The sequence below is a fragment of the Myotis myotis genome, unplaced genomic scaffold, assembly GCF_014108235.1.
Source record: "Myotis myotis isolate mMyoMyo1 unplaced genomic scaffold, mMyoMyo1.p scaffold_m19_p_14, whole genome shotgun sequence".
In the NCBI taxonomy this organism is placed as follows: Eukaryota; Metazoa; Chordata; class Mammalia; order Chiroptera; family Vespertilionidae; genus Myotis; species Myotis myotis.
In genome coordinates this window covers 10,563,790-10,589,570 of record NW_023416318.1, presented here as the reverse complement: position 1 = coordinate 10,589,570, position 25,781 = coordinate 10,563,790, and the positions used below count along the sequence as shown (strand labels likewise).

General features: G+C 50.4%; 1 protein-coding gene across 13 annotated transcripts in view; it reads left to right on the top strand.

The window, feature by feature from the left end:
- The window catches only part of TET3 (tet methylcytosine dioxygenase 3), an 86,908-nt gene that overhangs the window by 47,619 nt on the left and 13,508 nt on the right, over window positions 1–25,781 (top strand). For 10 of the 13 annotated variants that reach the window (XM_036334080.1, XM_036334081.1, XM_036334089.1 and 7 more), the window contains 5 exons: window positions 1,590–3,720; window positions 9,523–9,546; window positions 17,450–17,540; window positions 24,411–24,504; window positions 25,351–25,559. In XM_036334080.1, coding sequence (XP_036189973.1) covers window positions 1,590–3,720; window positions 9,523–9,546; window positions 17,450–17,540; window positions 24,411–24,504; window positions 25,351–25,559 — 2,549 coding nt within the window. The remainder of the gene's footprint in view (window positions 1–1,589; window positions 3,721–9,522; window positions 9,547–17,449; window positions 17,541–24,410; window positions 24,505–25,350; window positions 25,560–25,781) is intronic. The other 3 variants (XM_036334084.1, XM_036334082.1, XM_036334092.1) reach the window with 2 other exon arrangements.

Genomic DNA, 25,781 nt, shown 5'->3' with positions numbered 1-25,781 from the left:
TGTCTCCATAGTCTCGTGGAAGCTGGGAGAGATGTGTCTGTCTTTGCAGTTTTTGAAGCGGACAGTCCCGGTGCTTTCTGGCATGCCCTCTGTTTGAGTTAGCCTGGCGTTTCCTCGTGATTAGGTTTGGGCGATAGGTTTTAGCTGGAGTTCTGTGTGACTGGTGTTATACCCTTCTCCATACAGCATATCAGAAGGCACGTGCTGCTTGCCCGATATTTGTGACGATAACTTGGTAAAGGTGGCGTCTCTCAGACTTCCTCCTGGGGAACCTTACCTGGGGCTGTTCTCACTCTGGGCCCTGAAAGCTGGAGTCAACACTTGCCCTTTTCCCACCGGTTGCCACCTTCCCCTGATGGCAAGTTTCCTCCAGGATCACCAGCAAGTGCGGGGAGTGTGTCAGGGGGCTCCGCTGGCCAGGAAACTGGAATTTAGAATTTCTTAAAGTTACTGTTGTAACGAAGTAACTTTTGAGGACAGTGTTTTGAGACCACGTATACATCCTGTGCCTCATCAAGCTTTCACCTGCTAGTTGCAGCATGCGTGGATTCGTGCGCCGGTGGGGTCCCTCAGCCTGGCCTGCACCCTCTCGCAATCCAGGACCCCCCGGGGATGTCGGAGAGCTGGTTTTGCCCCCATCCCTGGAGGCCCGATCCAGACAGGAGGGAGCCTAATCTTGTGCGTTGAGCGTCTATTCCCTGGTGGTCAGTGCTCATCGTAGTGACCACTTCACGGGTCGCGTTCGGTCGCTTAGGCCATATAGTTGGCATTCTGCTATAAGGAAGAGCTTTCCTCTCTGGAGGGATGAATCTTGCAACCTCAATTCTGCATCTCTGTATTAGCTTTTCACTGGCTGGGCTGGGCCCCCTGGACTTGCCCCCGCCCCCCTGCCGTGTGCTTTGGTGGACATCAACTTCCTGGGCTTGGGGCGGGGCCTGGATCTTCCTCCAAGCAGTAACGGGCTTCTCATCCACAGGACTGGCTCAGCATGGGGCAGAACATGGCCAGGTCCGGTCGTCAGCATTTCCCTCGGGCCTGGCGCTGGGCTTAAGGAAGCACCGTGATGGGTAAAGGGAAGAGCTGTGGTTGCCTTCCCACGGAGAAGCTCTGGCTGACCCCCGTCTGCTAAGTGTGTTCATCCAGTCAGATAGGTCACGCGTGCTTTACTCTTACAGCACATTGTCACCTGGTGTGCTCGGGGAGCCTCCTTTCTGACAAAAAAATAAAACCAACATGGTCCTGGCGTCACCTGGGGCATTGGGAGCTACAGGCCTTTCTGTGTGTCCTTAATAAACGCTTAGTGTCAGGGCAGCCTGGTCAGTGTGATGGGTCTGAGGCTCCAAAACGTCTGAGCAACATTCAGAATTCCGTGCCAGGAGCCCTTAAAGATCTGCCTTCTCTCTTCACGGGTGCAGCTGGCGGGGAAAGGGGATGGGGGCCCATGGGCCGAGGTTCAGGGTATGTCGGGGGCAGAGAGTTTGCCAGAAAAGCAGGGTTCGGGTGTGCATCTGAGTGGTGGGAAGCAGAATAAGCTGTTCTGATATTATGACTCATCTTTTTCCCTTTTCTTCCTCTCTCTCTCTCTCCAGACAGGCTCAGAGCTCAGCCCAGTTGATGGACCTGCTCCAGGTCAGATGGACTCAGGGCCAGTGTACCATGGGGACTCCAGGCAGCTAAGCGCCTCAGGGGCGCCGGTCAATGGTGCTAGAGAACCCGCTGGACCCAGCCTGCTGGGGGCTGGAGGTCCTTGGCGAGTAGACCAGAAGCCCGACTGGGACGCTACCCCAGGCCCAGCTCACACTGCTCGCCTGGAAGATGCCCACGACCTGGTGGCCTTTTCGGCTGTGGCCGAAGCCGTGTCCTCTTACGGGGCCCTTAGCACCCGGCTCTATGAAACCTTCAACCGTGAGATGAATCGCGAGGCTGGGAACAACAGCAGGGGACCCCGGTCAGGGCCCGAGAGCTGCTCGGCCGGCAGCGAAGACCTCGACACGCTGCAGACAGCCCTGGCCCTCGCGCGGCATGGCATGAAACCACCCAACTGCAACTGCGACGGGCCGGAATGCCCTGACTACCTCGAGTGGCTGGAGGGGAAGATCAAGTCTGTGGTCGTGGAGGGAGGGGAGGACCGGCCCCGGCTCCCAGGGGCTCTGCCCCCTAGTGAGGCCAGCCTCCCAGCACCCAGCACCAGGCCACTCCTCGGCTCTGAGGTCCCCCAGATCCCTCCCCCAGAGGGCCTGCCTCTGTCCCAGAACGCCCTCAGTATCGCCAAGGAAAAAAACATCAGCCTGCAGACCGCCATCGCCATCGAAGCCCTCACACAGCTCTCCTCTGCCCTCCCTCAGCCTTCTCACTCCGCCTCCCAGGCCTCTTGCCCGCTTCCTGAGGCCTTGTCCCCTCCTGCCGCCCCTTTCAGATCTCCCCAGTCCTACCTCCGGGCCCCCTCGTGGCCTGCGGTCCCCCCCGAAGAGCCCGCACCCTTTGTTCCTGAGAGCCCTGCCTTCCCCCCAGCAACTCCTAGAACAGAGTTTCCCGAAGCCTGGGGCACTGACACCCCACCAGCAACTCCCCGGAGCTCTTGGCCCATGCCTCGCCCCAGCCCCGACCCCATGGCTGAGCTGGAGCAGCTGTTGGGCAGTGCCAGTGATTACATCCAGTCAGTATTCAAACGGCCCGAGGCCCTGCCCACCAAGCCCAAAGTCAAGGTTGAGGCTCCCTCCTCCTCGCCAGCCCCATCCCCCGTTCTCCAAAGGGAGGCCCCCACACCATCCCCGGAGCCGAGCGCCCACCAGAAGGCCCAGGCCGCCCTGCAGCAGCACCTCCACCATAAGCGCAGCCTCTTCCTGGACCAGGCCCAGAACACCTCCTTCTCCGCTGCCTCAGAGCCGCCTGCTCCCGGCTGGTGGGCACCGTCCAGCTCACTGGTCCCCCGGCCTCCCGACAGGCCGCCCAAAGAGAAGAAGAAGAAGCCCCTGACACCCGCCGGAGGGGCCCTGGGAACGGAGAAAGCCACTCCCGGGAGTAAGCCCAGTGTCCGGAAGCCCATTCAGATCAAGAAGTCCAGGCCCCGGGAAGCGCAGCCCCTCTTCCCGCCTCTGCGGCAGATTGTCCTGGAAGGGCTGAGGCCCCCGGCCACCGAGGATGCGCAGGCACATCCACCTGCCCCCGCCCCTGCCTCGCAGGGCCCTGCTGCCCCCCTGCCCCCAGAACCTTCTCTTGCGCTATTTGCACCTAGTCCCTCCGGGGACAGCCTGCTGCCCCCTACTCAGGAAATGAGGTCCCCCAGCCCCATGGCAACCCTGCAGACAGGCTCTGCTGGCCCTCTCCCCCCCGCCGATGACAAGCTGGAAGAGCTCATCCGGCAATTTGAAGCTGAATTTGGGGATAGCTTTGGGCTTCCTGGCCCCCCAAATGTGCCCGTTCAGGACCCCGAGAACCAGCCAATGTGTCTCCCAGCCCCCGAGAGCCCTTTGGCTACCCGCTCCCCCAAGCAAATCAAGATCGAATCCTCGGGAGCTGTGACCGTGCTCTCAACCACCTGCTTCCATTCAGAGGAGGGAGGCCAGGAGGCCACACCCACCAAGGCCGAGAACCCACTCACACCCACCCTCAGTGGTTTCCTGGAGTCGCCGCTGAAGTACCTGGACACACCTACCAAGAGTCTGCTGGACACACCTGCCAAGAGAGCCCAGGCCGAGTTCCCCACCTGCGACTGTGTTGGTAATTCCTCCTGGGGGTCGGGCGGCGGGCAGAGGGTTGTGGCCCAGGCGTGGGCTCCTGGGGCTCTGTCTTTCATCTGGCAAGCACTTCCCGTGTGCCAGCCACCCCGCTGGGGGCTGGGGACGCAGAAGTGAGCTCACAGGCTAGTGGAGAAGGCATCGAAGGAGACGAATGCTGATGCTTTGTGGTTCACGCAGGCATGTCCCCGTCCGTAGAGGTAGGCACAGATGGTTGAGGTCAAGGCACCGTGGAGGCCTTCCTGTGGGAGGTGGTGCTGGTTCTGGAGCCTGAGCTTGGTGCCTATGAGGGGGTGGGGCTTATTTGGACCGTCTTGCTCTGGGAGGAGCAAAAAGGGAAGGGCGTGTGTGGGATAAACAAAAGGCCACTTGAGAGGCAGGCAGGGGCCAGATCTCGCAGGGCCCAGTGAGCCAAGCCTGGGCGTGGGACTTGATTGCATAGGTACTAGTGAGCTTCTGAGGGCTTTAAAGCAAGTAATGACCTTTTGCTTCTACAACTCTTCCGGCCTGGGCTGGAGAGGAAGGGTTGGTGCAGGGACCTGTAAGGAAGGTGTCTTGAGCCAGGCAAGAAATCACAAGAGTCTGGACTGAAAGAGTGAATGGGTTGGAGGGCCTCTGAGGAGGAGGGAATGTGGGGATGAGGACAACCCAGGTCTCTACCTGGGTGACGGTCCCTGAGAACACAGGTTTGGAGGTGAGGCGATGAGTTCTGTTTGGATGAGCTGAGTTAGAAGGGGCTGAGAAACTGGAAGCTGGGTTAGGGGTTGGGATGGAGTTAGCGTCCAGGTGGTGGCTGAAGCTGTAGTGTGTGAGAGAGCACTGAAGGGTTGGTTTGTGTCTTGCCTTCCAGAGTAAGAGCAGTCCCGGGCCTGTGAGGACCGCGCCCATGGACTTCGCTGTCTGGGGCAGGTGGGGGCGGTCAGCGGAGGGGGGCGCTGGGGTCACTGATACACTGGCTCCAGGTCCGCTGCAGACTCTAGTTCTCTGGTATTTGTGGAGCATTCCCTAAGAACAGTGATGGCGAACCTATGACACGCATGTCAGAGGTGACACGCAAACTCATTTTTTTGGTTGATTTTTCTTTGTTAAATGGCATTTAGATATATAAAATAAATATCAAAAATATAAGTCTTTGTTTTACTATGGTTGCAAATATCAAAAAATTTCTATATGTGACACGGCACCAGAGTTAAGTTAGGGCTTTTCAAAATGCTGACTCGCCGAGCTCAGAAGGTTCGCCATCACTGGACTAGAAGATACGTGTGTTTCGGATGTTGACCAAAAACCACGTTGATGCCGGTGAGGAGCATGTTGAGTTCTTGCCGATGAGGAGGAGCTGGGCTGTCCTGCCCGTGCAGCTTCCCCAGACTCCTGGGGTGCGGGGCAGAAGCATCAGTGACAAGGACCTACTTGGGGAGCAAGGGAGAGTGGGCCCAGGGCTTCTGTCCGGGAGCGAACAGATGGGCCGGGCCCTCCGGACACTCACAGACGTGCCCCAGGATTGTGGTTCCCACCGAAGCCTAAGCCTGGACCTGACGAATGAGGATGCGACTTTGAGGGCCTCTTGTTTCCCAGCATTTGGGAGAGGCTTGTTCTGGTCACGGGAGCTGGGCTCCCTTGGCCCTTGTCGTGTGTGTACGTACCCGTCCCCGCTGCCGGGGTCTCGGTGTTCCTCCCCCTCCAGGCTAGGAAGTATCCTTACCCCGCACGTAGGAAACAGCTGATCCTTCATAGATATTTTAATTGTTGGGTTCAGTTATGTGGCATTGTGTTTGATCAAACTAGCTTTTTTAAAATATGAGTTCTAATTCCATCCCTTCCTCCGGGGTTGTCGTGAGGAGTCAATGAGTTAGTACGCGTGAAGCGCTGAGGACCCTGCCTGGTGCCTGGCGCGCACTCTAAAAGCGTTAGCTGTCGTCGAGCCTGTGGAATGCAATAAGGCAAGAGAAAGAAGTAAAAGCCTACGTATTCTAAAGGAATTGTGCACAATGCATCAATCCGTATTGATTAGCTCTGTGCTAGCTGCTGATAGGAATAAAAATTAAGAGAAATAGTTCACCGCTGAAGGACTTGGGGTTTGTTTGAAGAAACAACACAATATTCAGTCGCCCGTTCATCAGGTGTCCGCCAGGGACCTGTGCTGTTCTGTGGCAGCGGCTGAACCGTGAGAGTCTCTGAAGCACCAGGCGGGCTGTCATTATGGAGGGTGATGTTTCATTTAACAAATTCTCGTTCAGAGTTGGTTCTTGCAAAATGCAGTGAACACAGATGGGGAGAGACAAGAAGGGGGCCCCAGGCTGAGGAGTGCATGCGCACAGTCTTAGGGCAGCGAGGAGCAAGCTATGGGCTGTGAGACCAATGGCACCGGGCGGACCTGACCCCTCAGCGTTCTCCTGCCTTCCTTGCACCAGATGCCCCCATCCCCACGCCCACCCCACGCCCACCCCGCGGCAGCTTTGAAGCTCGTGAGCAGAAGCGCAGGCTGTCAGCACGAGAGAAACCCCGGCGCTGGCAGCACTGACAGCTGCTGCCTTGGCAGATGAGGACAGGGGCATTGGGAAGAGATAAAGGGGGCGGAGATTCGAACCGCCAATCATTTATTGCTGCAGGCGTGTCTAATGCTAAACAATTAGAAACAAATCCACCAGCTGTGTTGTCAAATGTTAAATTATGGGAAAAGGTTCAGTGAAAACAGCAGGCACAAATAGTATATACATGATCATCTCACCTAAGTTAAAAAAAAATAGAGAATAATAATAATGATGAAACCTTGCTGTGTACCAGGCACAGTGCAAAGTACCCAACAGTCACCGTCTCATCCAGTGCTCATGACATGTATGTGAGGTGGGGACTGTTCGTACTGTGGTCCCATCTTAATGAAGAGAGCAAGGTTAGATGGGGTGATTTACCCAGGCCATAGGCTAGCAATGGTGGGAGTGAGATTTGAACCCAGTGACTGAGATGGTTTAGTTGAGAAATGAGTCCTGACTCAAACAGTGGCAGCAGGAATGAAGAGGGCCAGAGAAGAAGGGACTCACTTGGAGACGGTTTCTGGAGGTGCTGAGGGAAAGCCACCCTATTTTCCAGAAATGGCAGGACCCCAGGTCTGGACAGGGCCTTCCGTCAACCGGTATTGGCTGAATTGTCTCTGTGAACTTGGGCTGAGGACAGGGGTTAGGAATAAAGCTGCTCACGCTGGGATTCATGTCAGATGGGAACCATCTTCTGTTTCACAAACTCACCCCTCAGCAGGGACAGGTAGAGGGGTGCAGACTGTATGTCCGTGTAAGAAAGAATTCCCGTCGACGTGACAGTGAAATTTGGAGATGCCATGAAGTGCTCACAATAAGTGATCAATAAGTACTATAGAAACAACTTTATAAAAGCATAAGAGCCCTAGCCGGTTTGGCTCAGTGGTTAGAGTGTCGGCCTTCGGACTGAAGGGTTCTGGGCTCAGTTCTGAGCACATGCCCAGGTTGCAGGCTCGATCCTCAGTAGGAGGCGGTCAGGAGGCAGCCAATCAATGATTCTCTCTCACCATTGATGTTTCTATCTCTCCCTCTCCCTTCCTCTCTGAAATCAATAAGAATATATCTTAAAAAAACATTAAAAAAATAAAAGCATAAAGAGGTTTTATAGCATAGCAAAAGAGCGTGGTATTCAAGGTATATGGTGATTTTTACCAAATAAGCAGTTTTGGCCAATACAGGCATCACCAGGTAACCAAAAATCCAAGCACCAAGAGCATTGTTTTAGCCTTGTATGAAGACCAGGGGTTTCTGAAGGTATGGATGGGGTTCATATGGACTTGTTCTCTGAATCTGGAAATGCTAGAATTAAAGGCACTCTTTGAAGCTTTAAAGAAATAAAAATAAAAGTCGTGAGAGACCATGCCTTACCACAGAAGGTAGTATGATACATTCAGGTTTGAGAAAACGTAGCACATGTTGAAGTTCTACAGTGAGTTAGTTACTCTGAGGCACACTGAGATCCTGCTGACCACCCTGACCCATCCTGTAAGCACTGTCAGAGGCAGGACAGCGAGCTGTAGAGAACTTATCAGCACAGGACTGTTGGCCAAGCCCTTTTGTAGTTTATCTGTTCTCAGAAGTGGGGAAATTCACAAGGAGAGCCAGTTTAGGACAGGGGGCGAGTCCAGAGGACATTGTAGTGGGAAAAGCATCCTTTGAGGTCATCTGCTTATCATCTTATAGATAAGGAAACAGGTCTGTGTAAACTTTTAAGTCTTGTCCTGATCTCTCTGAGGCACAGCCCACAGGCAGCGGTAAACAGATTAGGAGACAGAGATATTAGGGGTTGCCTGCATAGAAATGCTGTATTTTTATCCAGTTGGTCATCCTGCCCCCAAAAAGTAGCCAAAGACCAATATAAGAAAAACAATCTCATTTGCCTGGAATGTGGAGAAGGTTTGGCTGAGGGAGGGAGCTTGTCCTGCAAAGGTGGCCGACAGCAGGACCCACGGGGTTACTTTGCTATGGACCACAGTTCTGAATGGGGGACACAGAGACTCCTCTGTTTACAACCCTGTAAAATCTACTTCCTGTCGTTTTTATGAGAATGTAACCCTCCCTTCCCCCTTGCGTTCAGTTTGAGATAAAGAGGAACTTCATCGTTTAAAAAAAAAATTTTTTTTTAAGGACAATAGGCTATTTGGACACCAGTATAAAGGTGGGGAATCTGACTCTGGGTGGGAGGGTATCAGAAAGAACTTCCTGGAGGAGGTGATGTCTCATCTGAGTTTTGAAGGATAAGTAGAAGTGAAATGGATTAAGAGGGAGAAGGTAGAGTGTTCCAGGCAAAGGGACATGAAGATGTGGAGATGAGAAAACATGGGGAAATGCAAGTCGTTCTGGTGTGACCGGTGTGTTAGATGAAAGATTGGGAGTGGCAGGAGTTTCGGGGTAGCAAGCAGGGATGGTACCAAAGGCAGAGAAACCAGTTTGCAAGCTCAGGCGAAGTTCAGGCAAGAAATAATATGTGCCTGCACCAAGCAGGGCATCGAGGAGGAGGGAGAGGAGGAGGGGGTGTAAGAGAAGGAATAAGAAAAAGAACAAAGTGGTTTGGTGACCAGTTCGATTTGGAAAGAGGAAGAATCAGTCACAGGTGACTTCTGAGGTTCTAGGCTGGCTGACTGGGGGGGGAAGGGGGGGGGGTGCCGTTCACCGAGATTTGAAATGCGGGAGGGAAGCGAGTTTGGACACGCAGCCGTTGAGGTGTCTGGAGGTGTGTGTGTACCTGGTTGGATCTGTGACTTGGTGGTTCTTCAGCAAACTGATGGGAGTTGACGTTTCCATTAGGGACAGTTCACCAGGATGAATATGTAGATGAAGAAGAGACCTGGGAATGCAGGATACTGGCATTTCGGGGAGAAGACGGAAATGGGGTGTTGGGGAAGAGATGTGGAAAGAAACTGAGGCGAGGGGAGGCTAAAGGACCAACAGACACAGTGGGAGGTTGAGAGGGCTGGCAGCACCCGTATTGGAGAAGGGTCAGGATTTAATGCTGGATTCTCCTTTGTCTTACATTATTTATTATATGTGCACTAGTCTTTGAAATTAAATCCCAGGTTCCTTAAAAATAGGGAGTGCCCTGGCCTGGTGGCTCAGTTGGTTAGAGCGTCATGCCATACCCCAACAGGTTGTGGGTTCGATTTCCGGTCAGGGCACGTACCTAGGTTGTGGATTCCATCCCTGGTTGGGGTGCATTCGGGAAGGCAACCGATTGATGTTTCTCTCCCTCTCTCTCCCCCTTCCTCTCTTTTCAGAAAACAATGAAAACATATCCATGGGTGAGAATTAAAATTTTAAAAACAGGAACGGAATATTGTTTCTAAAGCATCTAGACCAGGGGTGGGCAAACTTTTTGACTCGAGGGCCACAATGGGTTCTTAAACTGGACTGGAGGGCCGGAACAAAAGCATGGATGGAGTGTTTGTGTGAACTAATATAAATTCAAAGTAAATATCATTACATAAAAGGGTACGGTCTTTTTTTTTTTAGTTTTATTCATTTCAAACGGGCCGGATCCGGCCCACGGGCCGTAGTTTGCCCACGGCTGATCTAGACTGGTGCTGAGCCTATGGATAAGCTCTCCACATGTTATTTTTTGGCTAACTGGTCCACCTTATTCTACCGCCCTATTTAAATTCCACAAAGACACCAGATCAGTTTAGGCATGATCCCCTTACCTTTAATCTTTATCATCAGAGCATGTGCCCATTGTTATAAAGGTATTTCTGTCTACTACCTGCAGACCTAGCGTGCGACCCAGGGACGTACAGGCAGCTGACCTGAGAGTTTAGAGACCTGAATTTTAAAAAGAAGTTCATCTGGCACACCTGATCCAGGGGAGGCCCAACCATCTGCCTTCCCTCGTGTGGATGTGTGACTGCCAGGAGGTGTCACGCTAGCAGCCATCCACTGCCGTGGAAGTAGATCCTCATTCGTTACAGAAGCTTAAGCCGTTTGGCTTTAAGGCCTCTAGCATTCCATCAGGAAACTGAGGCATTCTATAGGCTTGTGGGGGCAAAGAAAACCTTTGTGTGATCTTGACACCTGACTATTGTACGTCAGCTATCGACTGCCCCTCTGTGTCAGTGTCATCAAGAGAAGAAATTCCTCAGTCGATATCTGTACCTGGCATAGGTCCCCCTGGGAACGTGCGGGTGCCCAGTCTCTGTGCAGAGAGAAGGAACAGTGGAAGGTTTGTTTAGACATTAAGGGTCCCTTTTCCTGTTGGGCAGGAAGGAGTTTCTCCTGCTCAGTATCTCTAGCTGACAGAGAAGAGGATACGTTTCATTCTCTCCCAGCCGAGAGCAGAGGGGGAACGGAGCGTATTTTCCATTTTAACGAGTATAAAGTTAAGTGCACAGGGCAAAGTGCACATCACCAGTTGGTCAAGGATTGGATTTTTCTTTCCCCAGCTCCACGCCAGAGCTTTCTCCTGTGTGTTTTAGAAAAGGCTTCACTCCTGCCCTTCCTGCTCACAGTGAGCCGAGAAACCCATGTTTCGTGAAGAAGGGCTGAGCTGTTTTCTTGCTCTGTCACTTTACCTCCGTGGAGAAGGAAGAAATACTATACGGGGACTAAAGGGAAAAGGGTGACTTAACAGCAAGATAGCAAAATGTCCCTGCCCTGAAACTGGGTGGGGGAGAAAAGAAAAAAAAAAAAGAAAAAATAGAGGAGAGATTTCATCAACTGAAATTTAGAAATAGCCCCAATGGTAACACATGAATTTCAAGGGCTGTCTGCCAGGAAAAGGTCAATCTGAATGGAAATAAAGGATGACATGGGGTATACAACTCCCAGGATTGAGAAGCACAATAGTGGAGGCTCGAAGGGGCCCACAGCTTGGAAAGATAGGCCGGAGACAACCCATCTAGAATCCATGCTCTTTGGAAAGTCAGGGTTGCAGACAGGCCCTCTTTTTCTCTTTGCTCAGCTTGGTGCCGTTGCGGGATGCGAGGCTGGGAGGTATGCAGCGATGGCTCCACGGGGGCCCTTGGGCACTATGATCTGGAATGTGAGTTCTGTCTTCTGTTTAGCGTGGAGTCATCGGTAGGAAGGGATATGACCGGATTTCTGGTTGGGAGAGTGTAAGTGGTGGTGTTGGGTAGGATGAGGTAGGAGGAGTGAGACCATTCACGAGTCCTCAGGTTGCCTTGTAAACTGCTCAAAGGGAGAGAGTGCCCGGTTTTGTTTGATAGTTGGGGCTTTGTCTGCCCTTCATGTTTTCATGGCCTTTCCCAGAGAAACCTGACCACTCCATTTCCAGGTTGGCTTGGTTTGGGATTTTCATACCTTTTTTTTCCTAGCTATTGGGATGGGGTTGCCAAGATTTGGTTTTGCACCTTCTTGAAAATCTCCTTTCTCTGTCCTTAACTGTAAGTTTTTAGTTTTTCTGATTTGGGATGCAAGGCAGTCACCAAAAAAGCTACATTATCATGTTCTAGCTCCAGTGTAAGACCCTGCATTCAATCCATTACGTTGACTTTTCTCCAGACAATGGAACCTGGAACAGAGCCCAGAGGCTCTGGCATGTTCTTATGTTCTATTTTCTGCATGCCGTGTCATATCCTGGTGCCTATACAGAGCTCTCAGACCCTCCCTCCAACACCGGCATTCTTACACTCTCTTTCCCTGTCCCTCCTCCGCCTCCTTCTCTCTCCCCGCCCCCCTTCACAGGCATCCCCCGTAAGTCTCTCTGTCTTGTGGTTCAAAATAGTGAATATTTGTAGCAAGTCATTTTTAATCCTTCAGTTGAAAATATTCATTCGTGAAATATTTAAGCACTGATTTGTTGAACTGTACGAGGTAGCTTACTTCACATCTCATCTAATACTCAACAATTCTATAATGTAGAGATTATTTCAACTGCTTTGAGGCTTATAAGGGTTGTAGTCACTGACTACAATCACACAATTTGTTTGGCAGAGTCTGGACAACAGTACCTATTGAGTTCATATAAGGCACCAAATACTGCACTTAGACCTGTGAAAGGCATGAGGGTTAGAGAGGCTGGGAAGGTAACTCGTCACTGTTGCTCAGGTCTTGGTCTGCAAAACCCATGCTCACTCTGCTGTTCCGTGTTAATAATAAAAGTGTCCCGTGATACTTGCTTTGATGTTTTTGTTCTATGCAAAAGGCTCTGGGAATCAGGGAAAACAAGCCTGAGAGGTCCAATAGGGCTTCACAGAAAAGGAGGCATTTATACTAGGCCCTAAGAGATGAGTTTTCCAGAGAGAGAAGTATAGGAAGGCACTGTTGTCCATGACACACAGGCATGTTGCCTGGTTGTGTGGAAGGAGCTTGGTGGCCGTCGCGGGATGCGAGGCTGGGAGGTATGCAGCAATGGCTCCGCTGGGGCCCTTAGGCACTATGATCTGGAATGTGGGTTCTGTCTTCTCTTTAGCGTGGAGTCATCGGTAGGAAGGGATATGACCGGATTTCTGTTTGGGGGAGTGTAAGTGGTGGTGGGTAGGATGAGGTAGTAGGAGGAGAGAAACCAGTTAGGAGACCCATGACAATAATTCAGCCCAGAGCCTGACCTAGGACATTAGGGGGAGATGGAGAGCCTCCGTCAGCGGAAGCCCTAACTATTAGGCAACTCCCATCAATTCACTGGGCTGCACGTACCATTGCAAACTTGCTCTTACACTTATTGTCAGGGTGGGTAATGGCATATACACCTTTATGCTTGCATTTGTGTACATATATACTGATATATGTGTGATTGTATGTGTGCACTAACTAGCCTGTTACACATACTACTAGAGGCCCAGTGCACAAATTCGTGCACGGTGGTGTCCAGCCAGCCCGGCCCCAATCAGCGGATCAGGGCCGGGCCTGTTGGGAGAAGGAGACCGTGGGAGGTTGGCCGGCAAGCCCCACCCCCGATTGATGTGGGGGTGGCCGATTGGTGGTGGAGCTGGCTGGGGGAGGGGCCGCAGGCCATTCGGGGTGGTGGGAGCTGTTCGGGGGTGGGGCCAGCTGTGGGGAGGGGCTGCAGGAGGTTAACTGGCCGGTCCCACCCCCTATTGGGGTGGGGGGGCAATCAGGGGCAGGATCGGCTGGGGGGAAGGGCTGCAGGGGGGGGAGGGTTGGCCGGCTGCCCTGCCCTTGATCAGGGGTGGTAAAGGCTGATCAGGGCAGGGCCAGCCAGGGGGGTGGAGGGGGGGGCGGTGAGGGCACGGGAGGTTGGCCGCTGGCCTCACCCCTGATCGGGTCAGTTCACTGGCCGCAGTGGGCATCGTCATAACAACCGGTCGGTCTCATTTCGGAGTTCTGGTCGCTGGCTTTTTATATGTATATAGATACTGAAACTTGTTTGTTTTCCCACTTAAACTACCTAGAGGTCATGTTTTTATCTGGAGCTGCCCAATTCCCTTTGGATAGCTGCTTAGTATTTTATTATATGGATGCGCCATCATGCATTTATAACACATAATATAATTGCTGTATGATGGACATTTAGATTTCCGGTATTGTGCCATTACAAATGATGCAGTGAGCATTCTTGTATGTACATATTTTGTACATGTGAAAATAGAGCCAAGTTCCTAGAAATGAATTCTTAGAATTTGACATTCTCTGAAATTGCTGCGTTAAATGGATTGGGCAGTTGTACTTCAGTATATTGCTAAATTACTGTCCACGCTGCCCGTTTTCCTAAACCCTCACCAACGCAAGGAGTTACCAGACTGTGATGGTGAGTCATCTGATGGTAAAACTGGTACCTGTACATAGGCTTGGGCCACTTTCATTTCCCTTTCAGAGAACCATTGTTATCCTTTTTGTTTTTGTTTTTCATTTTCCGTTTGTGTGATTGGCCTTATTTCACTGTAGGAGCTCTTGACTTATTAAGGAAATTTGCCTTTTATCTGGTGTAAGGTTAAAGTATTCCTTCCTAGTGTGGTATTTGTCTTTTGGCTTGACTTTTGGCAGTAATTACTGTAAAATTTTCTTTAGTTAAATCTACCAGGGTTTTTTTGTATATGTACATGGCTTCTAAATTTCATGTTATACGTAGAGAAGAGCTTACCACTTCCGTGATTATTTTAAAAACTCTTGCATTCTTTTTCTTCCAGAATTTGTATAGTTTAATTTTTTTAATTAAAAGTTTCCCACCATTTGTAATGTATTTGGGATAAGGCACTAAGTATGGATCAAACTCCCCCGCCCCCCATTGTCCCAACACCATGCATTTAAAAATTCTCACCCTGTTGACCTGAAATGCCCTAAGTTATCTTCTTACGTGTGGGTCTTACCTACCCAGCTTGATGAGAAACTTTTTCGGGGCCCAGTCGGTTTTAACCTGTCTTGTTTCCCCATAATGTTCTGTACAGAATAGGTATGACCTTATTTTCTTTATGTTTTAAAAACTGTGAGTTCCGTACACCGTGTAGGAAAGAACACGAGGCCTTCGTATACCGAGTAATGAACATTTATAAAATGAACACCTTGTGTAGCCACCACCTCGACCAAGACGTAGGCCGTTCCAGTTCCCCAGGCGCCCCCTGGAGGCTCTTCCCACCACTTTCCTCTCCCACCCGCGGAGGTAGCCACTCTCCCGACTTGGGACAGTGATTTTCCTTGTTTTTCTTTGCCTTGAGGTTGAACCACATGAGAGTGCCTTTCTTTTTTTTTTTGGGTAAAACATTGTTGACTATCTGCAACTTTATATGCCAAGCTGGTCATTTGACCACCTATGGCTCTGTGAACAGGACGGTGTGGCGGAGCCTGGTTTTGCGGGTGATTTCAGCGTGGCCTTCCCGCACCTGCCCCGTGCGGCGCTGCTTTCGCTGGCTGTGGTGGAGCGCTCAGCCACGGTGCTGCGAGTTGTCAGTTCTCGTTGCTGGATGAGGCCCTTAGCTGACTCTGCGACTTTTCATTTCTCCGTCCCACGGGTGCTGGACGAGGGGCCACTTCCAGTTCTGACTCGTGCAAATAGTGCTGCTGTGAAAACCCTCGTACGTGCTTTAACGCACGTGGCCAAGGTTTCCGCTGGGACCTGGTCAGCAGGTTAGGGCCCCCTGTGTCGTTTTTTTGTTGTTGTTTTTTTAACTTTTTATTTTCAAATAGTTTTACGTTTCTAGAAGAGTTACGAAGTTGGTACAGAGAGTTCCTGTCTCTCTCTCCTTTACCCAGCTTCCCCTGATATAAATGTCTCACGTAATGATGGTACCTTTTTAAAACTCAATTTTTAAAACTCACTTAATGCCTCTTTTCTGTTCTAGGACCCAGTGCAGGACAGCACATTGCACTTAGTCGCCATGTCTCCTTCGACATGAAACAAACTTCCCAGCTGTAGTACAGTATTTGTATAAAGTTCTTTTTGTTTTTAGGCTTAAAGTATCTAGTCAAAATACTGCTTTCCAGAGTTACTGTTACATCATCTTTTGGGTCTTGTTTCTTTCACTTAGATAAGGTGATTTAAAATTCATCCATGTTGTTGTGTGAATCAATAGTTTCTTCATTTAAAAAAAAAATGTTAGTGAACTTTACATTAATTAATCACTTTCAGGTAAACAATTCAGTGGTATTTAGTCCATTCACAATATTGTATAACCACCACCTGTCTAGTTCCAAAATATTTTCATCACTTCAGAATAAAAACCCATTAAATGAAGCAGTTACTTTCCATTTCTCCCTCCTCCCAGCCTCTGGCAACCACCAAAATGCTTCCTGTTTCTGTGCATTTACTTATTCATATGAATGGAATCAAACAGTATGTGATCTTTTGTGTCTGGCTAGCATAATGATTTTGAGGTTCATCCACATTGTAGCATGAATCAGTACTTTTCCTTTCTTTTTAAAATTGTGCTAAAATATACATAACATAAAATTTGCCATTTTTCCACCATTTTTAAGTGTATAGTTTAGTGGCATTAATTACATTCACAATATTGTGCAGCCATCACCACTATCTGATTCCAAAGCCTTTTTATACAAAAATATATTTTTTTTTATTTCAGAGAGGAAAGGAGAGGGAGAGGGAGATAGAAACATCAATGATGAGAATCATTGATCAGCTGGCTACCTCCTGCACGCCCCCTACTGGGATTGAGCCTGCAACTTGGGCATGTGCCCTTGACTAGAATCGAACCCGGGACCCTTCAGTCTGCAGGCCGACACTCTATCCACTGAGTCAAACTGGTTAGGGCTCCAAAGTCTATTCATCACCCTAAACAGAAACACCGCTCCCATTAAGTAATAATTCCTCTTTCCCCACTCCTTCCAGCCCCTGGTAACCTCTAGTTTTTATCTCAGTGAATTTGCCTATTCTAGATATTTCATACACCAGTAAGTGGAATCATGCAATATTTTCCCTTTTGTGTTTCTGGCTTATTTCACTTGGCATAATGTTTTCATCTATGTTGTAGCCAGACTTTATTCCTTTTTATGGGAGAACTAGAGGCCAAATGCACGAAATTCGTGCAAGAGTAGGCCTTCCCTCCCCCGGCTTCCGGCTTCCGGCTCCGGCTTCCCTCCAGCACCTGGGACCCGGGCTTCCTTCACAGAGGGAGGAGGCCCTGCCCACCCGCCACAGCCCCGCCGTCAGTGGCCTGGGCCTCCCTCTGCAGAGCGATCATAGGGGATGGCCAGACCCCCAACCAATCGCATCGCACCCACCTTGACTGGCCTGGCGCCAGTGGTTGTCATAGTGTGGCCCCGGATGGTCATCCGGATGGTCGTTCCGCTCTTCAGCCGTTTGGTCTGTTTGCATAGTACACTTTTATTACATAGGGTAATATTGTACAGCGAGGCTACATTGGTTCATCTGTTGATGTACACTTGTGTTATTTTCGTCTTTGGCTCTTGTGAATAATGCTGCTATGAACGTGGGCATACAGGTACTGTTGGGTCCTTGGTTCCAGTCCATGTGGGTAGATACCTGGAGTGGAATGGTTGGCTGACCCCTGGTCTAGAATATGTATGAGGATAAACTAAATTCCAACATGGTTATACTTTTAAACTTTGCCAATTTGGCCTGTATGTAATGGTATTTGGTTGTGATTTTAATTTGTATTTCCTGGTTTCTAATGGGGTTGAACACATTGTCACATGTTTATAAGCCATTTTAATTCCCTATTTTATAATATGCCCATTAATTTTCCTATTGGTGGTTTGCCTTAACAAATGAATGTTGATGAATCGGTGTCTCCAATTAATGTTTCCTCTGTGTTTCTGCAGAACAAATAGTGGAGAAAGATGAAGGTCCGTATTACACTCACCTGGGATCTGGCCCCACGGTAGCCTCTATCCGGGAACTCATGGAGGAGCGGTGAGTGATGCGCAGATGTCCAAGGAGAAATGGGCAAGTTGTTAATAGAATATGGATTTTTAAGCACCTCTCATTTTCATGCCTTGGATATCAAGAAATATTGATATTCAGACTGTGGAAGGTTGAATGTGGGGTTCTCATGCCAACTTTTTTAACATATATTTTTATTGATTTTAGAGAGGAAGGGAAAGGGAGAGAAAGAAACATCAATGATGAAAGAGAATCATTGATTGGCTGCCTCCTGCACATCCCCTACTGGGGATCGAGCCCACAGCCCAGATATGTGCCCTTGACCAGAATCGAACCCTGGATCCTTCAGTCAGCAGGCGGACGCTCTATCCACTGATCCAAACCAGTTAGGGCCTTCATCCCTATTACTTCTGGGTTTCTTTCTTTCTATAGGTCTGCCCTCCATCAGTCCCCCCTCTCCCCTTTTTCTCTCTCTCTTTCTTGAAATAGTTTATTGAAGAAATGTGGTCGAATGGCTATATGTCCTATAGAGTTTCCCACGGTCTGGATTTTGCTGCTAGCTTTCTGTGGTATTGTTTAACATGGTCTTCTGCCCTACGTGCTGTAAATTGGTAGTTAGAGCTAAAGGCTTGATCAGAATCAGATTGTATTTTCTTTCTTTTTTTAAAAACTGCTTTATAGGTGGTATTTTGCACCTCAGCTAGGAGGTATGTACTCTCCCATCTTTGGCCAGTGGTTGCCTCCTGGGTCCTTTCGACATGATCCTAGGTGTCCTGAATAGCTTTCTTGATTTCTCGTATGACATGTTTTGGGCTCACATTGTGTGTTTACCCAAAAAATCCTGCTTCTTTTTATTGTGGGATAAAAGGATTTAGAAAACAGACTCTGGGTGCTGGGCACGCTCATTGCCCCTGGGGCTCTCATTGTTTCTGGACCATTTCAGTAGAAAGAGCGAAGATGTGTGTTTACGTTTTTCATTTTTGTCATTGTTTGATGATTAAACACATCATGAATTTATATTGACACTTCCAATTCAAACTCAAGCCTGTCGGGTTTTTACTCAGTAACTGTCTTTTGTTTTTGTTTTGTAAGCAGTGTATATGGATAGAGACTTTAAAATCTGGGTAGGTGTCCACAGCAGATGTTCAGTGCTCTGAGTTCTAGTATATGGAGAGGTGAAATAGCTCAGGGGTTGAGAGCATGTGGCCACTGGAGCTGGACTGGCCCTGCCTCTTACTGCCGAGTCACTCAGATTCTCTGGGACCCATTTTCCTTATCTGCAAAATGGAGATGCTGACAGAAGTGCACACGCTGTGGAGAGTTGTGAGGGTAAACTGGATCGATTGTAGGTAAAACACTTAGTGTTTATTAGTAAGTACTGCGTAGAGTGTCTCCCTCATCCACATGTACTGACTGCATTTTTTAATAACAAGCATTAGTATTTCAATAGTAAAGGCAAAGATTGTGTAGACATAAACATGTTTATTCATATATATGTGGGGGTGGCGGGGCGGGGGGCAGAGGCTGAGTGGTTCGTAAGTTTCCACAAATTTGGGAACCAAATTTTGTCTGACCAGGGAAGCCAGACGAATCCTGTCATTAATATAGCAGGGAACTTGATTTTGAACTAACTCCGAGCATCCCTGAATGAGTAAAAGGTAAGATGGATGGAGGACTGTCATCTGCTGTCATCACTCTCACTTATCCTGTACCACCTGGAAGCATTTAATTCAGAGTAGCCCATCAGAGCCCTCGCTGGTTTGGTTCAGTGGACAGAGCGTCGGCCTGTGGTCTGAAGGGCCCCGGGTTCGATTCCAGTAAGGGCATATGCCCGGGTTGCAGGCTGGATCCCCAGTAGGGGGCGTGCAGGAGGCAGCCGATCAATGATTCTCTCTTATCATTGATGTTTCTATCTCTCTCTCCCTCCCCCTTCCTCTCTGAAGTTAATAAAAACATTATATTAAAAAAAATACAAAGTAGCCCATCAGAAAAGCAGGTGACTAGAGACCCAGTCTCTAACTGCAAGCCTGATTGAAAGGGCACCTCTGAGTCCACGGGAATGAAACAGATTTAAAACAGGGTGAGTGGTGTACACGCATGCCTGCATGTGTCCACACGCATGTGTGTTGCAGTTTGCAGGTTGGGAGGGGCAGCATCTTGGCCACTGACTATTGTAAGGAATCCTCACAGCAGATTGAGGGCTGTTGGGGGGTCAAATGTACAAGTTTGGCTCTGGCTTGTGTGGCTCAGGTGATGCATCGTCCCATGCACCAAGAGGTTGCTGGTTCAGTTCCCGGTCAGGGCACATGCCCACGGTGCAGCTCCATCCCCAGTGGGAGGCCCTGCAGGAGGCAGCGATCAGTGTTTCGCTCGCACATTGATGTTTCTCTCTCTCTCTCCCTCTCCCTTCCTCTCAGAAACTTTTTCTAAAAATCTTTAACAACAGCAGCAAATGTACACGTTTGATCTGGGACAATTTGGGGGTGTGTGTTTCTTGGTCGCAGATGTATGAGATTTATAGATAGCTGTCTAAATAACTCTCAGTTGTAAAAGACTGTGTTTTTGAAACAAGGATTAAGAGATAGTGATAAAGTTGAGGTTTTCTCCCCCCCCCCCCCCCCCCCCCGCTTTAAAAATAACAGCCAAGCATAGATTCTTCAGAAGCTGATTCAAGGGAGGGATTCCTCTCAAGACCAGGAATACTTGTGGTTTTTCCTCAGCAACTGGTTTATTTTTATCTTGGGGACCCTGTAAATCATGCAACAGATTGCGTGTGCATCTTTACGTTGGTTGCTTGTAAGCCAGAGCCAAATCTGTGTGCCCTGGTGCACCCCCAGTAGGAGGGATCTTTGGCCCGTGGGGTCCTGTTCAGGGTCACTCCTGAGTCCTGTTGACAGCGCCCTAAGGAGACCTCATTAGCTTCCTGGATTTCTCATGTGATGAAATGTCCCAGGCTCATCGCAAAAATACACGCAAGACCCCACTGTTTGCATCCTGTGTACCAACATCGTGTCTGTCTGTCCCACCTTTCCTCTGACTCCATCCCCTGTTATTTCTCACATAAACATCTCTCTTAAGTTGCCTTTGGGACAAGAAGGGGAGTGAGCGATTGCTGAGAATAACCAGGTGGGGGTCCAGTTGGTGCATGGCTCAGGCTGTCTCTCTCCCTAGCCCTCCCCCTCTCTCTGCGGGGCTGCTCTACTGCCAGGAGTTAGCCAAAGGCAGGAGGGGAAGCAAACTGGACTCAGAGAGACATTGGCGCTTTTAGCTTACCTGGTAAACACTTGGAGAAAGGGCGGGGAGTCAAAATATGACCCCAGTTTATTACGCGTCCCGTACCTCCTGGCTCCCCAGCTCCTCACGGTCGCTGACGACTGCAATCAGTCCTTCAGACCTGTATAGGAGCAGCGTGCACACCGAGCCACATGGCCTCTGGCTGGACGGGGATCCTGCACAGCCTAGGGCAGCGATGGCGAACCTTTTGAGCTCGGCGTGTCAGCATTTTGAAAAACCCAAACTTACTCTGGGGCCATGTCACATATAGAAATTTTTTGATATTTGCAACCATAGTAAAAGAAAGACTTACATTTTTGATATTTATTTTATATATTTAAATGCCATTTAACAAAGAAAAATCAACCAAAAAAATGAGTTCGCGTGTCACCTCTGACACGCGTGTCATAGGTTCGCCATCACTGGCCTAGGGGGTCACTAAATGTTCATTCTAGGAATGAAGAACCAGCCCTGTTCCTCGCAGTGTCGGGGGGAGGGAGGGAGCAGGTCTCATTACTGTGTGACAGAGGGAACCCTGAAGAAGGACCACTTTAGACCAGTGGTTCTCACCCATAAATGTGCTTCCGTCTCCTGCAGGGCTTGTGAAAGCACAGATGTCTCGAACCTCACAGTCTGGAGTGGGGCCCGGGCACCTGCATTCCTCCCAGGGTTGCAGGTGGTGCTGGTCCTGGCACAGCCTTGGAGAGCCACTGGCTGGGATGATCAGGTTACCGCGGGGAATAAGGTTTCCATTCAGCCTCGTCCCGCAGACTTAGTTTAGGGTCTGGGAATTCATCTGTATTTCTAAAAGGGCCTCTTCATGATAGGCCAGAGAGTCAGACATTTAAATTAAAAAAACAATTACATCTGGAATTGGTTGGTTCTCTTTAAACATGGAGAAGAACGTCTAAGCTGAGCATTCAGTGCTCGGCCCTCCTGTTTGCTCTGGAATCGGAGGCCCACGGCAGGAAGTGCCCTCGCGAGGGTGGGATGGCGGGGAAGCCCGCACGGTGTCCTCAGCTCACCCTCCGTGGGGAACCCCGTATCCTTCCTGTCCGACCGGTGGGAGCAGTGTGGTCACCCCCGGCTGCTCTTCCCACAGCGCCCAGCACACACCGAGCGCCCAGCCTCTGCCCTCGCGGCCGCTTCCGGGTAAATCTTGTTGGATTCAGCGTTTTCCGGGACCCAGACAAAAGCAGGACCCTCCGGTCTTGTCCTCCTGAGCCAGGCCGCGCTGTGCACACCCAGCGTGCTGTCTGCAAGCACGTGCTGTACGGGAATCACAGGGCCTTAGCACTTTAATGTGGGAGTTATCAGGAACGCTTCTCGCTTCTTCACGGAGACCTTGCGCGAAGTAGAGAACTCAGAGAAACCTTAGATCAGGTTTTAAAACTGCTCGTTCTCTTTTCCAATTACAAAAATAAAACATGTCCATAAAAGGCCTTTTTAAAGAAAAGTTTAGAGTGAATAAAGCTCTCTAGCGATTCGCCTTCCCGGAAGAAACTTAAAAGAAATGTTTACCTTTCAGTTTTTTCTGAGCATTTACAAAGATATGCATATGGATTTAAAGAAATTGTGAACCCAATGGGATTAGTCACGCTATCCCCACAGTTTGCAACTGCTTCCCCTCCCCCTTAATTTCTTCCATGCTGTACATGTCATTCTGTCGAGTCCTTTTACATGGCTGCATGGTTTTCCATTGCATGGAAATGTATTTTCTTGAGCCAGGCCTATGCTGGACACTTAAGTTGTTTCTGATTGTATGTTTTTTGGTTGATGCAACAATGAATATCTTGTGCCTCAGTCTTGGTGCATTTGCACAGTTACTTCTGAGGTAGAGATGTCTAGATGTGGAGTAAGTGAGACAGACTATATGTGTAATTGTATTTGTATGTTAACAGTGTGTACTGCCATAGCCATGATAACATTCCCTTCTCTGAAATCGTATGCTAAAATAATATGCTGTGACCACATTGGATTCACTATAGCAATCCAAGGGCAGTTTGATTTAGGAAGTCTGTTAAAATAGCATCCCATGCTAATTGACCAAAGGAGAAAAACCATTCCATCATCTCTCCCCTTGGATGCTAGGAATGTATTTGATGAAAGGAATCAATTCTTTCTTGAAACATTTTTTAAAATGTGATTACGTTTGTTGGGGGTGACCTTGGTTAGTAAAGGTAATCAATTCTTGATTAAAAATCCTTAGAACAGAAGACCCTTTCAAAGTCAGGAGGTTCTTGTGTCTATCCCAGAGGCAGTGGGCTTCATGCTCAGTGATGAGTGGTTGGGAGCATTTCCGGAAAAGTCAGGAAATAAGCAAAGATGCCTGCTGGCACTCGGAAGCTGCCCAGCAGAGGCGAGAGACTGAAATAGAGGCATAAAGCGTGGAAAGCAGGAGTGGCAAGCGACCACTATTTGCAGGTGATAGGATCCTGTACCTGAAACTAAAAAGCTACTAAAAGTAAGACAATTCAGGAAGATGGCTGCTTACATTATTAAGAATAATTAATGTTGCCCTGGCTGGTTTGGCTCAGTGGATAGAGCATCGGTCTGTGGACTGAAGGGTCTTGGGTTCGATTCCGGCCAAGGGCACATGCCTGGGTTGCGGGCTTGGTCCCCAGTGAGGTGTGTGCAGGAGGCAGCCGATCAATGATTCTCTCTTACCATTGATGTTTCTATCTCTTTCTCCCTCTCCTTTCCTCTCTAAAATCAATAAAATATATATATTTTTTTAAAAAGAATAATTAATGTTTATTGGACTCGTCCCTGGTGCCAGGAACTCGAAAGCACTTTAAGTAACGCGCTCGTGTGGATTACCTCACGTGACCGATTCCCGGGCCCATGAGGAAGAAGTCACTTCATCTCCATTTTACAGATGGGGAAACTGAGGCCTGGAGAAGTTCTGTCATTTGGCCACAGTCCCTGGAGCAGGAACGTAGCTGGGCTTCCACTCAGGCCCAGTCTGTCCGACCTGCAAGACTGCGCTTTAAGCAGCTTCACCCCCAGGAAGTTGCGTGGCCCCGGGCAGGTCAGCTCAGCTCCGGGGCCCTGGTTGCATCCCCTCTGAAGGTGCTTTGGTTAACCAGACGGCCTCAGCATCCACGCGTGTGTGCCCGTGTGTGGGGCCCGCAGAAGCGTGTGGGGAGCCAGGCGTGTTTACTGTCCGGGGGCATCGCGGAGCCAGTGTGTCCTTTTCACTTCTCCTGCCTCCATGGTCCGCATCATGTTCAACTGCCAGCCAGGGGATGTTGAAGGAGCACAACAAGGGTTTCCCCGTTTATTTTCTTTCGTTTGTCGAATTTATAAATAGCTCTCGGGGTGACTCGGCTCACAGGGCTGGACACAAAGGCCTGCGCTTGGCCTTTGGCTTGACCACCTTCCTGGAGGCTCGGAGGCCATCAGGGGCGTGCTGCTGGCCTTCTCCCTGGACAGAGCTGGGCACGACGGACCAGCAGCCCTGGGAGCCTGGCCGTGGCCACCCTGTCCCCAGAGGCTCTTAGCACACAGTCAGCATTTACACTTTCTCTCTCTCCTCCGTGGCCCCTGCAGCCACTAGGCACCCACGGAGCTCGCCTGCTCTCCTTTGGCTCCTCTGAGCTCTGGTGCTTCTGCCTCCCTCTGCAGGTATGGAGAGAAGGGGAAAGCCATCCGGATCGAGAAGGTCATCTACACGGGGAAGGAGGGGAAGAGCTCCCGCGGCTGCCCCATCGCCAAGTGGGTGAGTGGTGACCCCGCCGCCGGCCGCACCTCACTCTCCAGGGCTGGGTGTGGGGGGGAGGCCGACACGGCCACTGGCCAGGACCTCGGAGCTGGCACCTGGCGCACGGCCGGGGTCCCTTCTTCCAGCCTCAGCTGTTTGTCCTCATTTTGTGCACATGCCGGCCTGGCACCCTGGGCTGCCTCGGGACCGCTCTAGCCATGGTACTCGGCTCATCCCGTCCCCGTGGTCAGGGCTGTAGAGAGAAGAAAAGGGGGAACTGGAGATGGCGTCTCCCCCAAGTCTGCGCCCGCTGTGGCCGACTCTTTGACTCCCCTGCCCGCCCTGTGTGCCCGGAGCTCCTGGTGTTCCTGTCCCGTCTGGAACGGGCTGGCGAGGCAGGGGCAGGGGCGTTTCTACCTTTGGCTGTGGCAAGTGAAGCTGCTCGGAACACGGGGCGGCAAGTACCTGTCCGCGTCCCTGCTCTCGGTTCCCGGTCATAGGCGTGGAGTGGACTAGTTCCGTGGGAATTGTCCGTTGAGCTTTTTGAGGTTTCCCACAGCACCGTGGTCCTTGTTTTTTAACCAAAAACATACAGACGGGCAGCATTTTCTCTGCAAGTGTTTTAGGACGACAAAATTCTCAACAGATTTTGCCTTACAGTGTTATCTCTGTATTCCTAAGTCTATGTAAATCATGAATAGCTTAGCTTTTGTAATAATTATTGTTATTATAATGATTTCAGCCTCTGTGGTGGTGACCCCCCAGGACGCTGCCCTAAAGACCTGCCCCCCCAGGTCTGGTTGGCAGAAGGAGGGGGTGTGGCCCGCTGTGGTTAACGCCCCTGCCCCGCCCGCGCCCCCGCAGGTGATCCGCAGGCACACGCTGGAGGAGAAGCTGCTGTGCCTGGTGCGGCACCGGGCGGGCCACCATTGCCAGAACGCCGTGATCGTCATCCTCATCCTCGCCTGGGAGGGTATCCCCCGCAGCCTGGGGGACACCCTCTACCAGGAGCTCACCGACACCCTCCGGAAGTACGGGAACCCCACCAGCCGGAGATGTGGCCTCAACGACGAGTACGTGGGCAGGGCCCGGGCAGCAGGTGCAGGGACTCCGGGCAGCCCTGGGGGAAGCCTTGTTCCCTCCAGGGCCCTGTCTGTCCTGCAGAGTGAGGCCTGGGTGGGGAGAGTGCTCACCCACGGGTCCCACCTGGGCTCTGTCCTGGCCGGGGAGGGCCTGTCGACGCGGCTCAGCTTTGCTGTTGTGCCCGGTCGACTCTGAGTGTAACAGAAAAGTGT